Source organism: Myodes glareolus, chromosome 15 (assembly GCF_982192425.1).
Source record: "Myodes glareolus chromosome 15, mMyoGla1.1, whole genome shotgun sequence".
In the NCBI taxonomy this organism is placed as follows: domain Eukaryota; kingdom Metazoa; phylum Chordata; class Mammalia; order Rodentia; family Cricetidae; genus Myodes; species Myodes glareolus.
This window is the reverse complement of record NC_142040.1, coordinates 31,327,855-31,342,868: the sequence shown is the minus strand read 5'-3', so window position 1 is coordinate 31,342,868 and position 15,014 is coordinate 31,327,855. Positions and strand designations below refer to the sequence as shown.

The 15,014-nt window shown below is 41.1% G+C and overlaps 1 protein-coding gene across 1 annotated transcript in view; it reads right to left on the bottom strand.

Moving 5' to 3' along the window:
• The window catches only part of Sgtb (small glutamine rich tetratricopeptide repeat co-chaperone beta), a 40,090-nt gene that overhangs the window by 23,196 nt on the left and 1,880 nt on the right, over positions 1-15,014 (bottom strand). Inside the window, exons 3-5 of the mRNA XM_048442942.3 lie at positions 8,475-8,578; positions 4,791-4,860; positions 1,749-1,848 (exon numbers count right to left, since the gene is read on the bottom strand). Of these exons, the coding sequence (XP_048298899.1) occupies positions 1,749-1,848; positions 4,791-4,860; positions 8,475-8,578 (274 nt within the window). The remainder of the gene's footprint in view (positions 1-1,748; positions 1,849-4,790; positions 4,861-8,474; positions 8,579-15,014) is intronic.

Genomic DNA, 15,014 nt, shown 5'->3' with positions numbered 1-15,014 from the left:
CAATAACAGTTGCAGTCTCCCTCTTTCCCAGATCCTGGCACCAATGAATAACCCACGTGTGGCAGCAGACACCTGCAAACTCAACACTGAGTGGTAGAGACAGCAAATCTCGGTGAGCTGGTCAACCCATGTAGCAATATCTGTGAGCTTTAGATTCAGTGAGAGACTCTCAAAATAGATTAGGGGGCAATAGAGGAAGAAATCCAAAGTTATCTCTGAGTTCCACACGTGAGTACATGTAACTACACAGACATGCTGACACACACTATTGTGATTTGAAAGAAAATGGCTCCCAAAGGGGGTGACACTATTAGGAGGTGTGGCCTTGTTGGAGGAAGTGTGTCACTATGGGGGCAGGCTTGGAGGTCTCTTTTGCTCAAGTTTTCCTCAGTGTGATTTTCAGTCAACTTCCTGTTGCCTGCAAGATGTAGCACTCTCAGCTCCAGCACCACATCTGCCTGCGCATGCCATGCTCCCCATCATGATGACAATGGACCAAACCTCTGAAACTGTAAGCGAGCCACCCTTAATTGTTTTCTTTACAAGAGTTGTTGTGGTCATAGTTTCTCTTCATAGCAATAAAAATCTGAACTAAGACACACAAACACACAGTAAAAATTATAAACATTAAAAACTGAGATGGCTCAGCACAGAAGAGCAACTGTGTACCCACTGAACCTGAATCCGACCACAGGAACCACATGGGAAGCAGAGAACAAGCTCCCGGAAGCTGGCCTTTGACCTCAGCATTCAAGTGTACACCCTCACTCTCACTCTTATACATATACACATTACACACACACACGATAATAATAATTAAAACAATAAGAATTTTAAAAGAACCCTAACTATACATAACCAACATCTTAAAAAATGCCCAGTAAATATAAAATACAATACTACATGTGAAAACATTATTAATATAGTGATTAATTAATAATTATGGAACCTAATTATCATAAAAAACATGAAAAGAAGAACCATATCCCTTGGGAAGGAACAAAAAAAGTTAGAACAATTTTTCAGTTTGTTTCAATTTTTTAAAAGTTCGGAACTGGTAAAACAAAAAATGCATTTTTATAGATAAATCTAAAGTCCAGAAAGAAAATGAGAAACACAGATGTTCACTGAATCTAAATGACACTAGAAAAACTGGAAACAACCTTAGAGACCACAGTAGGTAAAAGGTTAAATAAAAGACACATTCTATCCAGTCGTTCAAATAGGACACTAACAGCCTGTTTGTTAGTCCCAGTTATAGGTACTGGAAATACAAATAAGAATAAAAGGTAACAATGACTATTTACATAATGCTTGTGAAGAATTTCAAAGACTTAGGATCCATTAGGACATGCAGTTGGTACAGTCTTTGCCCCAAAAGCACAAAATCCTGCTCAATTTCCAGCAGTACATAAACGGGGTACGAAAGATTTATTCCAGAATTCCAGAAGTTGAGGCAGAAGGACCAGAGTTTAAAGCTATCATCAGCTACACAGGAAGTGCTAGATAATCTGAGCTGCATGAGACCCCATCTCAAAAAAAGACATAATTATTGCATGTCCAGTAAACAAAGTAGAATCTAAAATTGACTGCATTCCTATAAAACAAGAAAATTAAGTCTGGTAGCCTCTGAATGAAGCTAAATGGCTTTATATTTTTCTCCTTCAGCTTATATTTATGTACTTTTGAATTCTTCTAAACAAACACATTTGGCATCTGCCTTTCAGGGCTGTGAATCCCAGTGTTACCTGTTGCAGTAATAAACCGCATTATTGGGATCCAGTTCTATCGCCTGTGTGTAACAATCCACTGCGGCAGTATAATTTTCCTCTTTCATGTGGTTATTGCCTGCAATCAGATCAATGAGAGGTACGGTAAGCACAAAGTATCAAAAAGCGTAGTCTGACAGATTCATTTCAACCATAGACACTACAGTAGCATGAAGGGCACACACGGTGGTTTTCACTCACGCTGGGGTTGAATTTTATCTCATACCATAGGGCTACTGTTCGTGATGTCATGGTGTTTGGATCATTTAGACAACATGAAGTCATGGAAATGAATGCTTGTATAACTTACAAAAACCAGTTGGTGGGAGGAAAGGCAACCATCATGACTAAGTCATGGCTATGCATTCTCTCCTTCTTCATCTTCTTCATTCCGCTCCTCTTTAGAGCTGCCTGCATTCCTTTCTCCCTAGCCACCATCTCTAGCTGGACCCGACCTTCCCCTCTTCCCTTCAACACACACACACACACACACACACACATACACACACACACACACACACACACACACACACACACCTCTGGGCAGTCATGCTTGGAAGGCTGCTGAGAGTAATTGTGCAAATATGTCTTTAGCAGATAATATCCTTTTTAAAGGGGATAAAATCATTTTAAGGAGCTTGTAAGAGATTAATTTCTAGAGAGGATTTCAGATGCCACACTAGCTTACTGAGTACTGGTTTTTTGGGAAGAGCAATTGCACACACAGTGGGCAGTAATTTAACTGGTGAGATACGGCATCTCCTGCGACTAACTCCGCTGCGCCACATGAAGGGGTGCAGCATCCAGCATGTTGGTAAGAACCACAGGTTAAAAACTGAAAACACCACACTGGGGATGAAGGACTGAATTCTCAGAGCCTCTGTGGTTCCCCAGTTTTCTGTTGATCATGTTCTCTTCATTAGCTGCTTTTAACAGGAAAGCGGGGTTAGCTAAGCCTGCAGCCAGCAGGAGCTGGGAGAGCAAAGGAAAGACTAATGGTTAAGCTTCAGCTGTAAGCAAACGTTGCTGTATCTGAGTCACTGCTCATGGGTAAAAATGGTTAATAATTGATTTGGCTGTAAAATCTTTGGATGTTATAAACAGAGTGAAGGGGCAACTCATACAATGAATAGCTCAAGGAATTTGTTTTTGATAAACCAATTTGAGACAGTTTTCTACAAAAGTTATTAATATAAAGAACTTTCTGTTCTATTTTGTTTCAGTTTGTTTGTTTTTAGATAGGGTTTCTCTTTGTAGCCCTGGCTGTCCTGGAACTCGCTTCACAGAGATCGGCCTGCCTCTGCCTCCTGAGTGCTGGGATTAAAGGCGCGTGCCACTACTGCCTGCCAAGAACATGTTAAGAAATCTCAGAGAGTAGCAAAACTTCTATAGTTAAGAAACAGTTAACCCAACTGGCCCAGAGAATTTAAATTGATTTCCTTGTCAAAGACTTTCCTCCTCTTGGTTGAGACTTTTGATGTTGCTGTTGGACCTCTGTGCCTTGGGGTAGCATTTTGCCATCATCAGCATTAAAACTTTGCTGGATCTTTCCTATGAACCACCTTAAATGTGTAGGTACTATAACGTGTATATAGATATTACAAATATATGCAAGTACTGTATCGTAAGTTAAAGATTAGAAAGCTTCCATCTGGAAGAGAGTCGATATGCTAATCCAGGATTCAAAGAAATCTGGAGACAGACAGAACAACAAAGCACTGGTCCAGCAGTTCATAGCTGTGTGATGTTCTCCTACAGACTCTCACAGCCCCATCAGGAGGTGGCAGCCACAAGCCCTTCCTGCTTCCTTCTGCTCTTCTGGAGCACACAAGACATCTGAAAGCCAGGCTCTAAGAGGGGACACTGCAAGTCTAGAATGATTCTATGCTTGGCAACTTCCCATGACCATTTCTTCTCACACAAGTCACAAAATCTAGACAGAACAGTTATCATTTTGACTTGGCCTCTCGCTTGTCTGATAGATGACCTATCTCCGGGAGAACAAAGAACAGAAGGCTTTTGTTAAAGGTGAAGCCAGCCTCTCCACCCGCTGGGCTGGAGTCTCATGCTACCAGGCCTCCCTCTAACCACATTCTCCTAACACTCATTACATCCAACAAAACCAAACAAAAACCTCCACGGGGATTACCATTTCCCAAGACTGCTGTACAGTGCAAGCAGCATGAGGGACAAAAATAACATTTCAGTTTGCTATGCACTGAACGCTAACACCAGAGCTAAACCGGCTACCACAATAAAACGGTGGTAGGGGCTACACCGCATAACTGCCGTGTTCGCACAGGGCAAAACCTGAGTGGGAGAAAAACGAAGCGGCTCCAGTTAAAAAGTACTGCATTAAAATGTATTTGTATCTGGATTGCTGAAATATAAAAGCTTTGGGAAATACAAGTCAAGTGGCAGTGAGTGTTGGGTGTTGCTTTTATTTTACGTGTAAATTATGAGGTCATAGTATTTTAAGATTGCATGGCCTTCTGATAATACCATTTTTTGAGGAAACAAAATTAAACAGAGACTAATCTACTTGTCCAAAGAACAGAATTTTATAATGTAATCCTAAAATGACAAAAACATTGAAGGACAAGGATATAACCAAATATGCTAGTTAATAAACAAAAAAAATTCCATATGCAAGCATGAAGAAATTTCAGAAATCTTTTAAAAACATTAATTATATGAAAGTTAAAATTACCCATAAAATTAATTGCCCCTTTTTGATTAAAAATAAAGAAGAACTTGAGTCAAATAGCAAATGCAGTTAGAGGTAAATAGTCCATAAGATATTGGTTGGACAAAGCTTAGGAGAGGTTGGCTAGTCTTGGTTGCCTTGGTGTTGACAAGGCACTCTTTGTCACCAGGCCTCTTACCCATCACATTCACATCTGCTCCACAAGTGCCACAGGGGTTATGACAGTGCCGTCCGGACAGCGCAAACCACAATGCTATCCCCTCAGAGCTGCTGTCTCCAGAGTGGCAGAAAGTACGCCTGCGGGCAGTATTTACCTTCATCCTTCAACTGATCGGCCTTCCCCACATCTTCAGGCACAGAGTTTGAAAGGGGCACCATGTCATTCTGAAAAGAAATCAAAATGTGCTTCTTTTTCACCATACAAAGTCACCCGACAAATGCCAGACACGAGCATGACCACTGGGCTGCACTGCCAGCACGCTGGCTTTGCCCCTTTCGCTTTACTTTGAGGTAGGGTCTTTCACACTAAGATGCCTAGGCCACCCCTGACCCCACTTGATAGCCCAGATGAGCATCAAACCTGTGATCCTCCTGCCTTTACGACAAAATTACAGGTCCAGTTTTCATCCCCACCCTACTCCGCCAAATGCTTTTCCCATAGCTAGAAATTCTATTTCACAAATTGTGAAATTGATATACAAAGAATAAGAATAGAGGTAGAAACTTCCGGAGTAGAGTGTTTTTTTATCCTAAGACATGTATCTTACTACTATCAATAAAAGGGCATCTATAATGTAATTATATAAAGACATAAAAAATGTGCACATGCACAGATTCACACATTAAGACTGGAAAGGTATATGCCAAAAGTTATCAGTATTAATATTTAGAAATAATCATTTCATTCTCTTCTTTATATGTCTCCGGTTTGTCCAGTGTTTTAAACAATAGTCAAGTAGTAAATAATAGGTAAGATGAGCAACAATATGAAATTCTGCACCAGCACCTCCTCAAACCTCTCGGGCATAAATTTCAAATCAAAGGTTTCTAAAAGCAAACAGAATATTTAGGCTTACTATGACAATGGAAACTTTTGTATTTTTGCATTTATGGAAGACATTTTTAAATTACATCATTTTTTAACTTCACTCTAAAGTTAAAAATAAGTCTACAATATTGAAAGAATAATTTGTAGCTTTTATGCTAACAAACTACATTTAAAATACAAGGTAACCCTTTGGACTAAAGTAACAAGGAAAGTGATAAAGTGAACATGGAAATATACAAATACTCACAAGTACAAAATCACTGACAAAGAATCTGACTTTCATCTTTAAAAAAAAAGAAGAGAAAAGGGCAGTGGTGGTGCATGCTTTTGATCTGAGTACTCGGGAGGCAGAGGCATGCGGATCTCTAAGTTTGAGGCCAACCAGGTCTACAGAATGAGTTCCAGGACAGCCAGGGCTACACAGAAAAGAAAACAAACGAACAGCAAAAACCAATAACAACACCAAAAAACACCAAACAGGACTGGCGAGATAGCTCAGAGGTTAAGAGCACAGCGGCTCCTCCAAAGGTCCTGAGCAACTACGCGGTGGCTCACAACTACACGGTGGCTCACAACTACACGGTGGCTCACGACTACACGGTGGCTCACGACTACACGGTGGCTCACGACTACACGGTGGCTCACGACTACACGGTGGCTCACGACTACACGGTGGCTCACGACTACACGGTGGCTCACGACTACACGGTGGCTCACAACTACATGGTGGCTCACAACTACATGGTGGCTCACAACCATCTGTAATGAGATCCAAGGCCCTCTGGCATCCAGACACACATGCAGACAGAGCACTCATACCTAAAAAGATACACAAATAGATAAAACTTAAAAACACCAAACAAACAAAAACCCTTCTCTATGAAACATAAAATATTAAATTAAAAAGACACAGAGCTGGTCTAAAAGAGCTAGTTCCAGGACAGCTAGGGCTGTTGTTACACAGAGAAACCCTGTCTCGAAAAACAAAACAAAAAAGATAGATGATAGATAGCTACATAGATAGATGATAGATAATAGATAGATAGATAGACAGACAGACAGACAAAAAGATGCAGAAACAAAGGTGAGCATTCAAGAGTAGTCACTGCTTAACTATGATTCCAAGACACCATGCCTATTGCTCTACTGAACCTGCTTCTAGCCTTCCATTTCACAACTCCCAACAAACATATGCAGTTTATTAATTTAAAAAATGAATCATTTGAGTTAGAAAAAAGTTGCATAATGAAAATTGATTATAATTTATTTTCTTTTCCAACTCCTTAACTTTTAAAAATGAAATCACAGTTTTACATTGAAATTTAAATGTGTTGGCAACTGTTAGATACTTTAAATAAAAAGAACGAGTCCATTTCGTATATGTATAAACTGAACTAGGGGACAGGAAGAAAAAAAGCAAAATTGTAAAATTAAAGTGACTAATACCACATTCGACCACATCTGATGAGACAAACTCTTTCATCACAATGATGTCAATGCTAATCACAATGATGTCAATGCTAATCACAATGGTATCAATGCTAATCATAATGATGTCAATGCTAATCACAATGATATCAATGCTAATCACAATGATGTCAACTAATCATAATGATGTCAGTGCTAACCACTATGATGTCAAAGCTGCTTTGGACACACTTTAGACGCCCTTTGCTGTAAAGTGTTAACATGCTGAGTAGAAGCACAGGTGTAGAGCATAGAGCCCCAAGGGTAGAGCTGGGTACTAAAGGATGATGTCACCACAAATAATATCCTGAAGATGTCACAGGGAGTCAGTCTCAACCAATTCACAGTTTAAAGAGTATACCACCAATCTCTCAGTCAGGTGCAACAAAAGAGTTCCAGCTGAAGTGCTTTATCCAGGAGAGTAAAAAAGTCAACTGGATGTTTCTGGGAGACAGTAACCATGGTGATCAGTGGTGGTACCTTCAGAACTAAGTCAGCGGAGACACTAGCTTGAGAGCAAGCGAATTTCAAGTGCTGTCTGAGGCACAGCCCTTGGGAAGCTGAGCATAAAGATTTGCTTCAGTCATGGTCTTATTTGGCAACTGAAGCAGGGTGTCTCAGCCGGCCACAAGCTTGGACACCGTCAAAATGACAAACAGCTCCTCATCTTAATTAAAGTGAAGACCAAAAGGAAGAGCAGGGATATGTAACTCCTCTCATCCTGTCATATGAGTTCATCTGTGTGGTGAGTTAGCTTGTACCCACATCATTCTCTTCTAAGTCTAAAACTACCAAGTCCCATCTTCATTGCAAGTACTCTAAGAATCTCTTGCCAACAGTTCTAGAAACAGAGTGTGGGGGAAGGCAGCTAAATGTACCGTCAGCACCATCCACTTGAAGCTGAAGTTAACATGTCCTGCGCCAGCATCACTCCCAAACACGCATCATGCACATCTCAAGTTCAGCACTAGAAGGGCAGCACCCAAAGTGGGTGCTGGGAACATAACCCCGGTCGCCTGCACTAGCAGGGTGTGCTCGTACCTGCTCAGTAATTTCTCCAGCACCACACACCTTGGAGATTTAAAAATAAACTATGAAAGACTTCAAAGTAGGCAAGGTGAGACTGTGAGAATAGCGACTAATATGCACATCTAAGTATGATAAGCAAGGTACATGTTAGTTAATATCTAGGAAGAAGTTGATTATTTGTAGACATATCCCCTCAACGATTAAGAGCCCAAGATAAACTGGGTGATGGTGGTGTACACTTTTAATCCCAGCGCTCAGGAGGCAGAGGCAGGCGGATCTCTGAGTTCGAGGCCAGCCTGGTCTACAGAATGAGTTCCAGAGTAGTCAGGGACAGCCAGGACTACATGGAGAAACCCTGTCTCAAAAAACCAAAAAGAAAAAAAATAGGCCAAGATAAAACTGGATCATATTTGCAACAAATACTATTGAGAAGAAAAAAGAAATGCCAACATACCTTACAGACGGAGTTTGTGAACATTTCTGTCAAGGGCTGTGACACTGCGAGATGTGTATCTTCTGGGCTGATCTTAAAAACTGTCTCCAAGCACTGAATTGCAACTTGAAATAAAATAAGGGCAGGGGGATTAGCAACTTTAAAAAGGAGCCTTCTGGTTTTCCTTACAGGAATGTAATCTCTGGTAAAGAACAGGAGGAGAACTAATTGGTCCAGATGCATAGAGATTTCTATTTATAGACGAGCTCTCAGAAAGACAGTGGTCTCTTATTATTTCTCACTAAACAGTAAGTGTTAGCTAGAATGTAATTTCTGCGCATACATAGTAAATCATATTCTTGCTGAAGGCTACCAGAAAGAAGAGCATATCATCAACATCTTACTTTCCAATACTAATACCTAATTAACCACCAGTGCATTAAACAAACTTAAAGTGTTATATATCTTCTATATATGAAAAACAAGATTTTCAACTTGATGAAAATTAGTAAAAGAAACATAATACCTGGCCCAAAGCAGGGACTAAATATTAATCCTGGTATAGTAACATAAAAATCGGTCTGTTTTAAAATATTCATTCATGTAAGCAAATTTATTATGTGCCAACTATGGGGAAAGTTCTGTTCCAAGGTGCTAGAGGGACAGCGACAAACCTAACAGGACAAACAAATCGCTGTCCATATTATAAAGCAAAATATAAAGCCTGCGAAATGATGACAGTTGCCTCATCTATTTTTGGTGGAGGACAAAATAACTGGTTGGTCCAGCAAGGGTACAAGGTACAGACTGATGCAAAGGCACGAAGGGAGATTATGTAAGAATCAAAGACTTAACAGATCACAAGGCAGCCTCAATGACATTTTTAAAGAGTGGGACTCGGTGCAACTGGCAAACGGAGGGATTTCAAGGATTTAGTGAAGGAAAATGACTGTTTAGAACTAAAAGACTGGTAGGAAGGCTGAGAATGGGCTAGAGAGGGAAACAGAAAACCAGGTGGGCTCCCACTCAAAGGATACGCACAGCTGAGCAGCCCAGGGCAGAGGCAGTCAGGAGACGCATTCTGTCCTCTCTGCAAGGACCCTTTGAGGGACCAAGAGTGGTTCTTCCTCTGATGGTGCTCCAGCTGGGAAAGAAACTAAGCGTGTGGCCAAAATAACCCTTGTCCTTCCCACACTACTAAATAGATTCATCCACATGTTACAAGACTTGCAAAAGCCACTTTATGTCTTAACTGTGGTCTTGAGAAAGGACCTGGTCATAAAATAAATACTATTACTTTAGGCAGTCACAGAAAAGCTCTCCTTAGAGAGGGTCTGAAGAAAGCACCGAGTTCTAAGCAATAAGAAGCAAAAGTATCTCTTGGGAAGAAAATACTATATTTACCTAGACTATCGCCTTTCTGTGTTTTGTAGCTAGAACTACAAGAATGTGGCTTTCTCTTTTGCTATTTCTCCCAAGCGATGAAGATGCATTTAAAATATTGGACTGCAAGTAAATTTGTTCTCGATGCCATGACACATAGTTATGATAATAAAAATGTATGCCTATGTATTTGTTTACTCTTGCAGCCTCCATCCTGGATCAGAATGGCATTCTTTACTGTGCCGTGTGCTTTGTAGTGTTCCGTTACCGGAGAGATTACTCTATGTCATATGCCCTGGCATGCAGGTATCTCATGTTAGGCCATTTCCTTGAGGACAAGGCCTATCTTATTCCTCTCTGACTTTAACAGAGTCTGGCAAGTAGTAGATGGTCAACAATTGGGAATCTGTTGGTTTCCTTGTCTGCAGTAAAAATTATATTTTAATTTCCATGGAAATTTAAAATGATCATATCTAGGGCAGACAGTGTTTCTTCTGACCATCATCCAGTTACCAAAACCAAAACAGCAAAACTGAAACATAAGCTCACAAAAACAGATCAAGAGGACAAAAACAAGCTATTAACCACGAATCAGGTCACGGAACTTCAGAGCTAAACAGACAGGTATAGATTCTCTTCAGAAACCTTTGATGGGGAGGGGTTGATGCATTTTGCCCAATAGACTTAGAAACCAAGATAAAGACCAGATAAGTATAAGCCCAGGATTATGGGATTCAATTCAACAAATGCATACGGAGCACCTATCACATGCCAGGCCCTCTTCTAGATGCCTGCTATCCCAGCGAATCAAACAGAATAGAACCTTAACCTCTTGGAGCAGAGGACGAGAAGAGGACTATGACTAAGAAACAAAAATAAGGAGGAAGGGGTGGAGGGTGGAGGGGGAAGGCAGGAGCTGAGCCGGATGCAGACTGCAGATTTAACTTAGAGTTCAGGGCAGGCCTCCTTGAAAAACAAATCTGGCCGACTTGGAGGAGATGGAAGTGTTATCATTACAGCAGGTACAGATGATGGGAGGCTATTCTAGGCCAAGGAAACAGCCAGAGCAAAAGCCTTAGGCACAAGGATCTAGGGCTTCCCCAGTAAGGAAGTTAATTTGGCTGAAACCAAATGAAAAATGGTAGGTGAACAATATGTCCAAATTATATAAATCCTTTATACAATGACGAAGTAACAATAGGAGTCCTGGCAAGATTCTGCATAGACAGCAACAGAATCTGCCACATTCTTAAGAGAGGGCAAATTTGGATGGTCCAAGGAGCCAGAACCGGCGAAGAAAGACCAGTTAGGGGTTATCACAGTAGAATAAGCAGTAAGCAGTTTCAACCAGGAGAAATACCAGTGGAAGTGGTAAAAGGTAGTTAAACTCAAATTTCATTTTATGGTTTTGGTTGGTTGGTTTTTGCAGTACTAGGGACTTGTGCACAGAGGGGCACATAAGGCAGGCCCTCTATAACTGAACTATATTCCCCAACCCTTGACTCAAGATGTATTCTGGAAGTATAGACTTTTAGTCCTGTGTAGTGGTGGCACACACCTTTAATCCCAGCTCTCAGGATGCAGAAGCAGGTGAATCTCTATGAGTCTGAAGTCAACCTAGGCCATAGAGAGAGTTCTGGCCAGAGGCACACAATGAGACCTTGGTAAAATAAATAAATAGAAAGAAAGAAAGAAAGGAAGAAAGAAAGAAAGAAAGAAAGAAAGAAAGAAAGAAAGAAAGAAAGAAAGGATAGAAAGACAGACTGATTTTGAAGGCACAGGCAAGAAGGTTTATTAACAGTTAGATGTAGAGTATGAGAAAAACAAGACCCTAGAATAATACCCAAGTTCTTGGCCTAAGCCAAGGGAGTGCTGCAGCTGCTCTCTCTGAGAAAGGGAAGCGGTGGAGAGAACAGATTTTAGGTGGGAGGACTGTGAGTTCAGTTTTGGCAATGGCAATTTTGAGGTGCCTACTAGACTTGCAAGTGGAGATGTGTGGTGGGAAGCTGGATATAGAAGTCCGGGTTTAGAAGGAAGGTCTGGACTGGGGTTTCAGTTCTAAGAACTGTCAGCCTACAAATTCGGGGCACCTCAGGCAAATAAGTTAAATAGTCTCACCAAAAAAATGAGTGAAGAGAGCGACAGGAAGAAAACCAAGCAGTCAACTATAGACATGACAGGTGAGGACAGGAAATCAGCAATGGAGAGGAAGAGCAAGAAATGAGCCGAGACGCTAACCAAGGGACCATACGTAAAGTACATGAGGTGAGATGAAGGAAAGGACTATTAAGTCGGATAAAGAATAAGAACTGTTTGACTAAACACAGACATCACTATTGCCCTTAATGAAAGTAGAATGGCTGGAGATAAAGGAAGAAAATTCTTAAAATTGAGAAATAGAAGAGTTGGAGAAAGTAAGTATAGACAGCAATTTCAAACGGTTTTGTTACAAAGGAAGTCAATGAAATCAGATAAGGGAGACTGGGTAGAATGACAAGAATATCCGTGTTAGGATATTATTTTTATTTTATGTGTACAGGTGTTTAGGCTGTATGTATATATGACAGTGCACCATATGTGCACATGGTGCCTTCAGAGGTCAAAAGAGCTAGAGACAGTTGTGAGCTGCTGTGTGGGTGCTCGGGATTGAACTCAGGAACTCTGGAAGAACAGCCAGTGTTCTAAACCGCTGAGCTAACTCTCTAGGCCCCCAGAATTATTCTCACTTTTGTGTGTGTGTGTGTGTGTGTGTGTGTGTGTGTGTGTGTGTACAGATATGAACAGGATGCCCTCAGGGACCAGAAGGGGGCTTCAGATCTTCCTGAAACTAGGGCTATTGGTGGGAGTGAACTGCTCAGTATGGGCTGGCAGCTAGCCCAGGCCCTCTAGAAGGACAGCACGCGCTCTTAACCACTGAGTCATCTTTCCAGCCCTATTCACTTTTCTGCCTTTTTTTTCTTAATGAAAGGGGAACTATTGGTACATTTATTATTGGATGAAAATGATCCAGCGGATGAAAATTTGAAGATGTAGGACAAAAGGGTAGAGATTCTATAGTAAAATCCTAGCTGGTGAGATGAGAAGGGACAAAATGTGCCAGCAGAGAGATTTCTCTGAGAAAGGAATACCATCTAGGGTAATAGGCAGGCAGATGGGCAAAGCCTGTGGGTCTTGTCCGTGAATGAATATAAGGAGTGTGGAAGTTGGTAGATATTATTATTTCTTTTTTATTGTTTTTTCTGTTTGTTTGTTTGTTTGTTTGTTTGTTTACAGTGAGGGAAGCATCTAAGGGTAAAGACCGAAATGGAAGTCTAGCATCTCAGAAGATGAATGAGATTATTAGAATGACTATCTAGGATAATAGAAAGGATGGATAAATAGATGAATGAGTTAAGAACAAATACCAGCAGCACTAAAAGTTTGCAGTCATGAATTAATATAGTCAGTCAGCAAAATTGTACATTTTGGTCCATTAAGTTATAGTCAAATGGATATAGACACTGAGTAGGTAGAAAATTAAAATTAAGATTTGGCTTTTCAGGACAGGAGAAATAATATAAGAAAATATCATAATTATCCACCACAGGATTAACAGGTAAGAAAGAGGTAGGGGAAAGTATGGGATCAACAGATTGGAGGGGTTGGTCAAAGAATTTTTGAGATATGGATACTAGAGGGAGCATGCGAGAAACAGACAGTAGAAGCCAGGAAGTAAGATGTTTAAGACTGAGATTGCTGGTGGAACACAATTTGGGAATGCTTCAGTCTAGAAAAGGGCTCTGCATCTCATCACCCGACACTTTAGATCAGATCATTCCCTGTTATCAAGGCCTGTCTCGTGCAGCGTTGAGTGTTTAGCATCATCGATGGCTTCCACCCACGAGATGCCAGTAATACATACCAGCCTCCCCAAAGGTCGTGACACTCAAAAATGTCTCCAGACTTTGCAAAATGACCCTCAGTTCAGAAACACTGAGCTAGTGTATAACGAAGTGGCTGAGGTCAGGGGAGGAGAGAAGCGCAGGAGCCCAGTGGGAGAGAACTGCAAGGATCATGCTGGAGCTTTCCAGGAGTGGAAAGAGCTAAGATGGGAGCAGAGCTTGCAAGGGTGACAGCGTGCCGGAACGGCAACAATCAAAAGTGAAGCAGATGTCGGAGATGACAACAATTAGGAGGAGGGGATGACATAATCTGGTAACAAACCTCAAAGCTGATGAAACACAGCTCCTCAACAGTGGTAAATCTGGTGCTAGAACAACAGAGCCTTTCCCGAGGCGTTTCTAAATGTCTAGAAGGTGGGCAGACACCTCCACATGACTTCATGTTCAATTAAATTAGACTCACAGAGTCAAAAATAGGGGTCAGCCACAAACAATTGGCACCGTTTCTGACTCCATATATAACAAACAGCTGAAGGCACATATTTTTGGCCGAATGCCATTCTAAAAATAGGGCACAACATCTTGGTTTTTAAAATACTCTCGATTTTCTTTCTGCTTCATAAAAACACCATACCGCCTTAGATTAGAAAAAAAAAATACATCTCTTGTTACATGACTGCCTTCCTCTGTTGCCACAGAGCAACCACAGCCAAGACTTTCCTCTGCCAGCCAAACTACCTTCATCTTCACACAGTCTGACCGTCAGGGAGGACACAAAGTCCTTAATATTAAGCAGGCTAATTGCTAAATTCTCCCACTGTGCCTCACCTGCTCCTCTCATTGCCACCTGGAAAGACATCCTCTCACCAGACGAGTTAGGACAAATGCCCAACTTTGATTTGCACCTATTTAAAGCATATCTACAAAGAAAGTACTCAGAATTAATAGGCGAGTCCCCTCTCTAGGAAGAGCAGCTCGGAGACGGGAAATTCAAACTGCACCGCTGTTTTCTAAGCTCTCCCCCAATGAGCTCTCATTGCAACAATTAAGTCCTCGGGCCAAATAGGCTTACTGAACTTTCACCAGTCCCTCGGTCTGCATCATTCTAGCTTCTTATAGCTATATGGGATTTAAATTTCATAATGCATAAACATGAAGCACAAAGATGGTATCAAGGAAATACATGTGCTTCTCCAAACCCGATCAGATTCACAGGCTGCTAACTCCAAGATTTAAAGCTCACATAAAACAGGGGCAAAAATCCTCTCATTTCCCAAAGTAGCATTTGCTAGCGCTC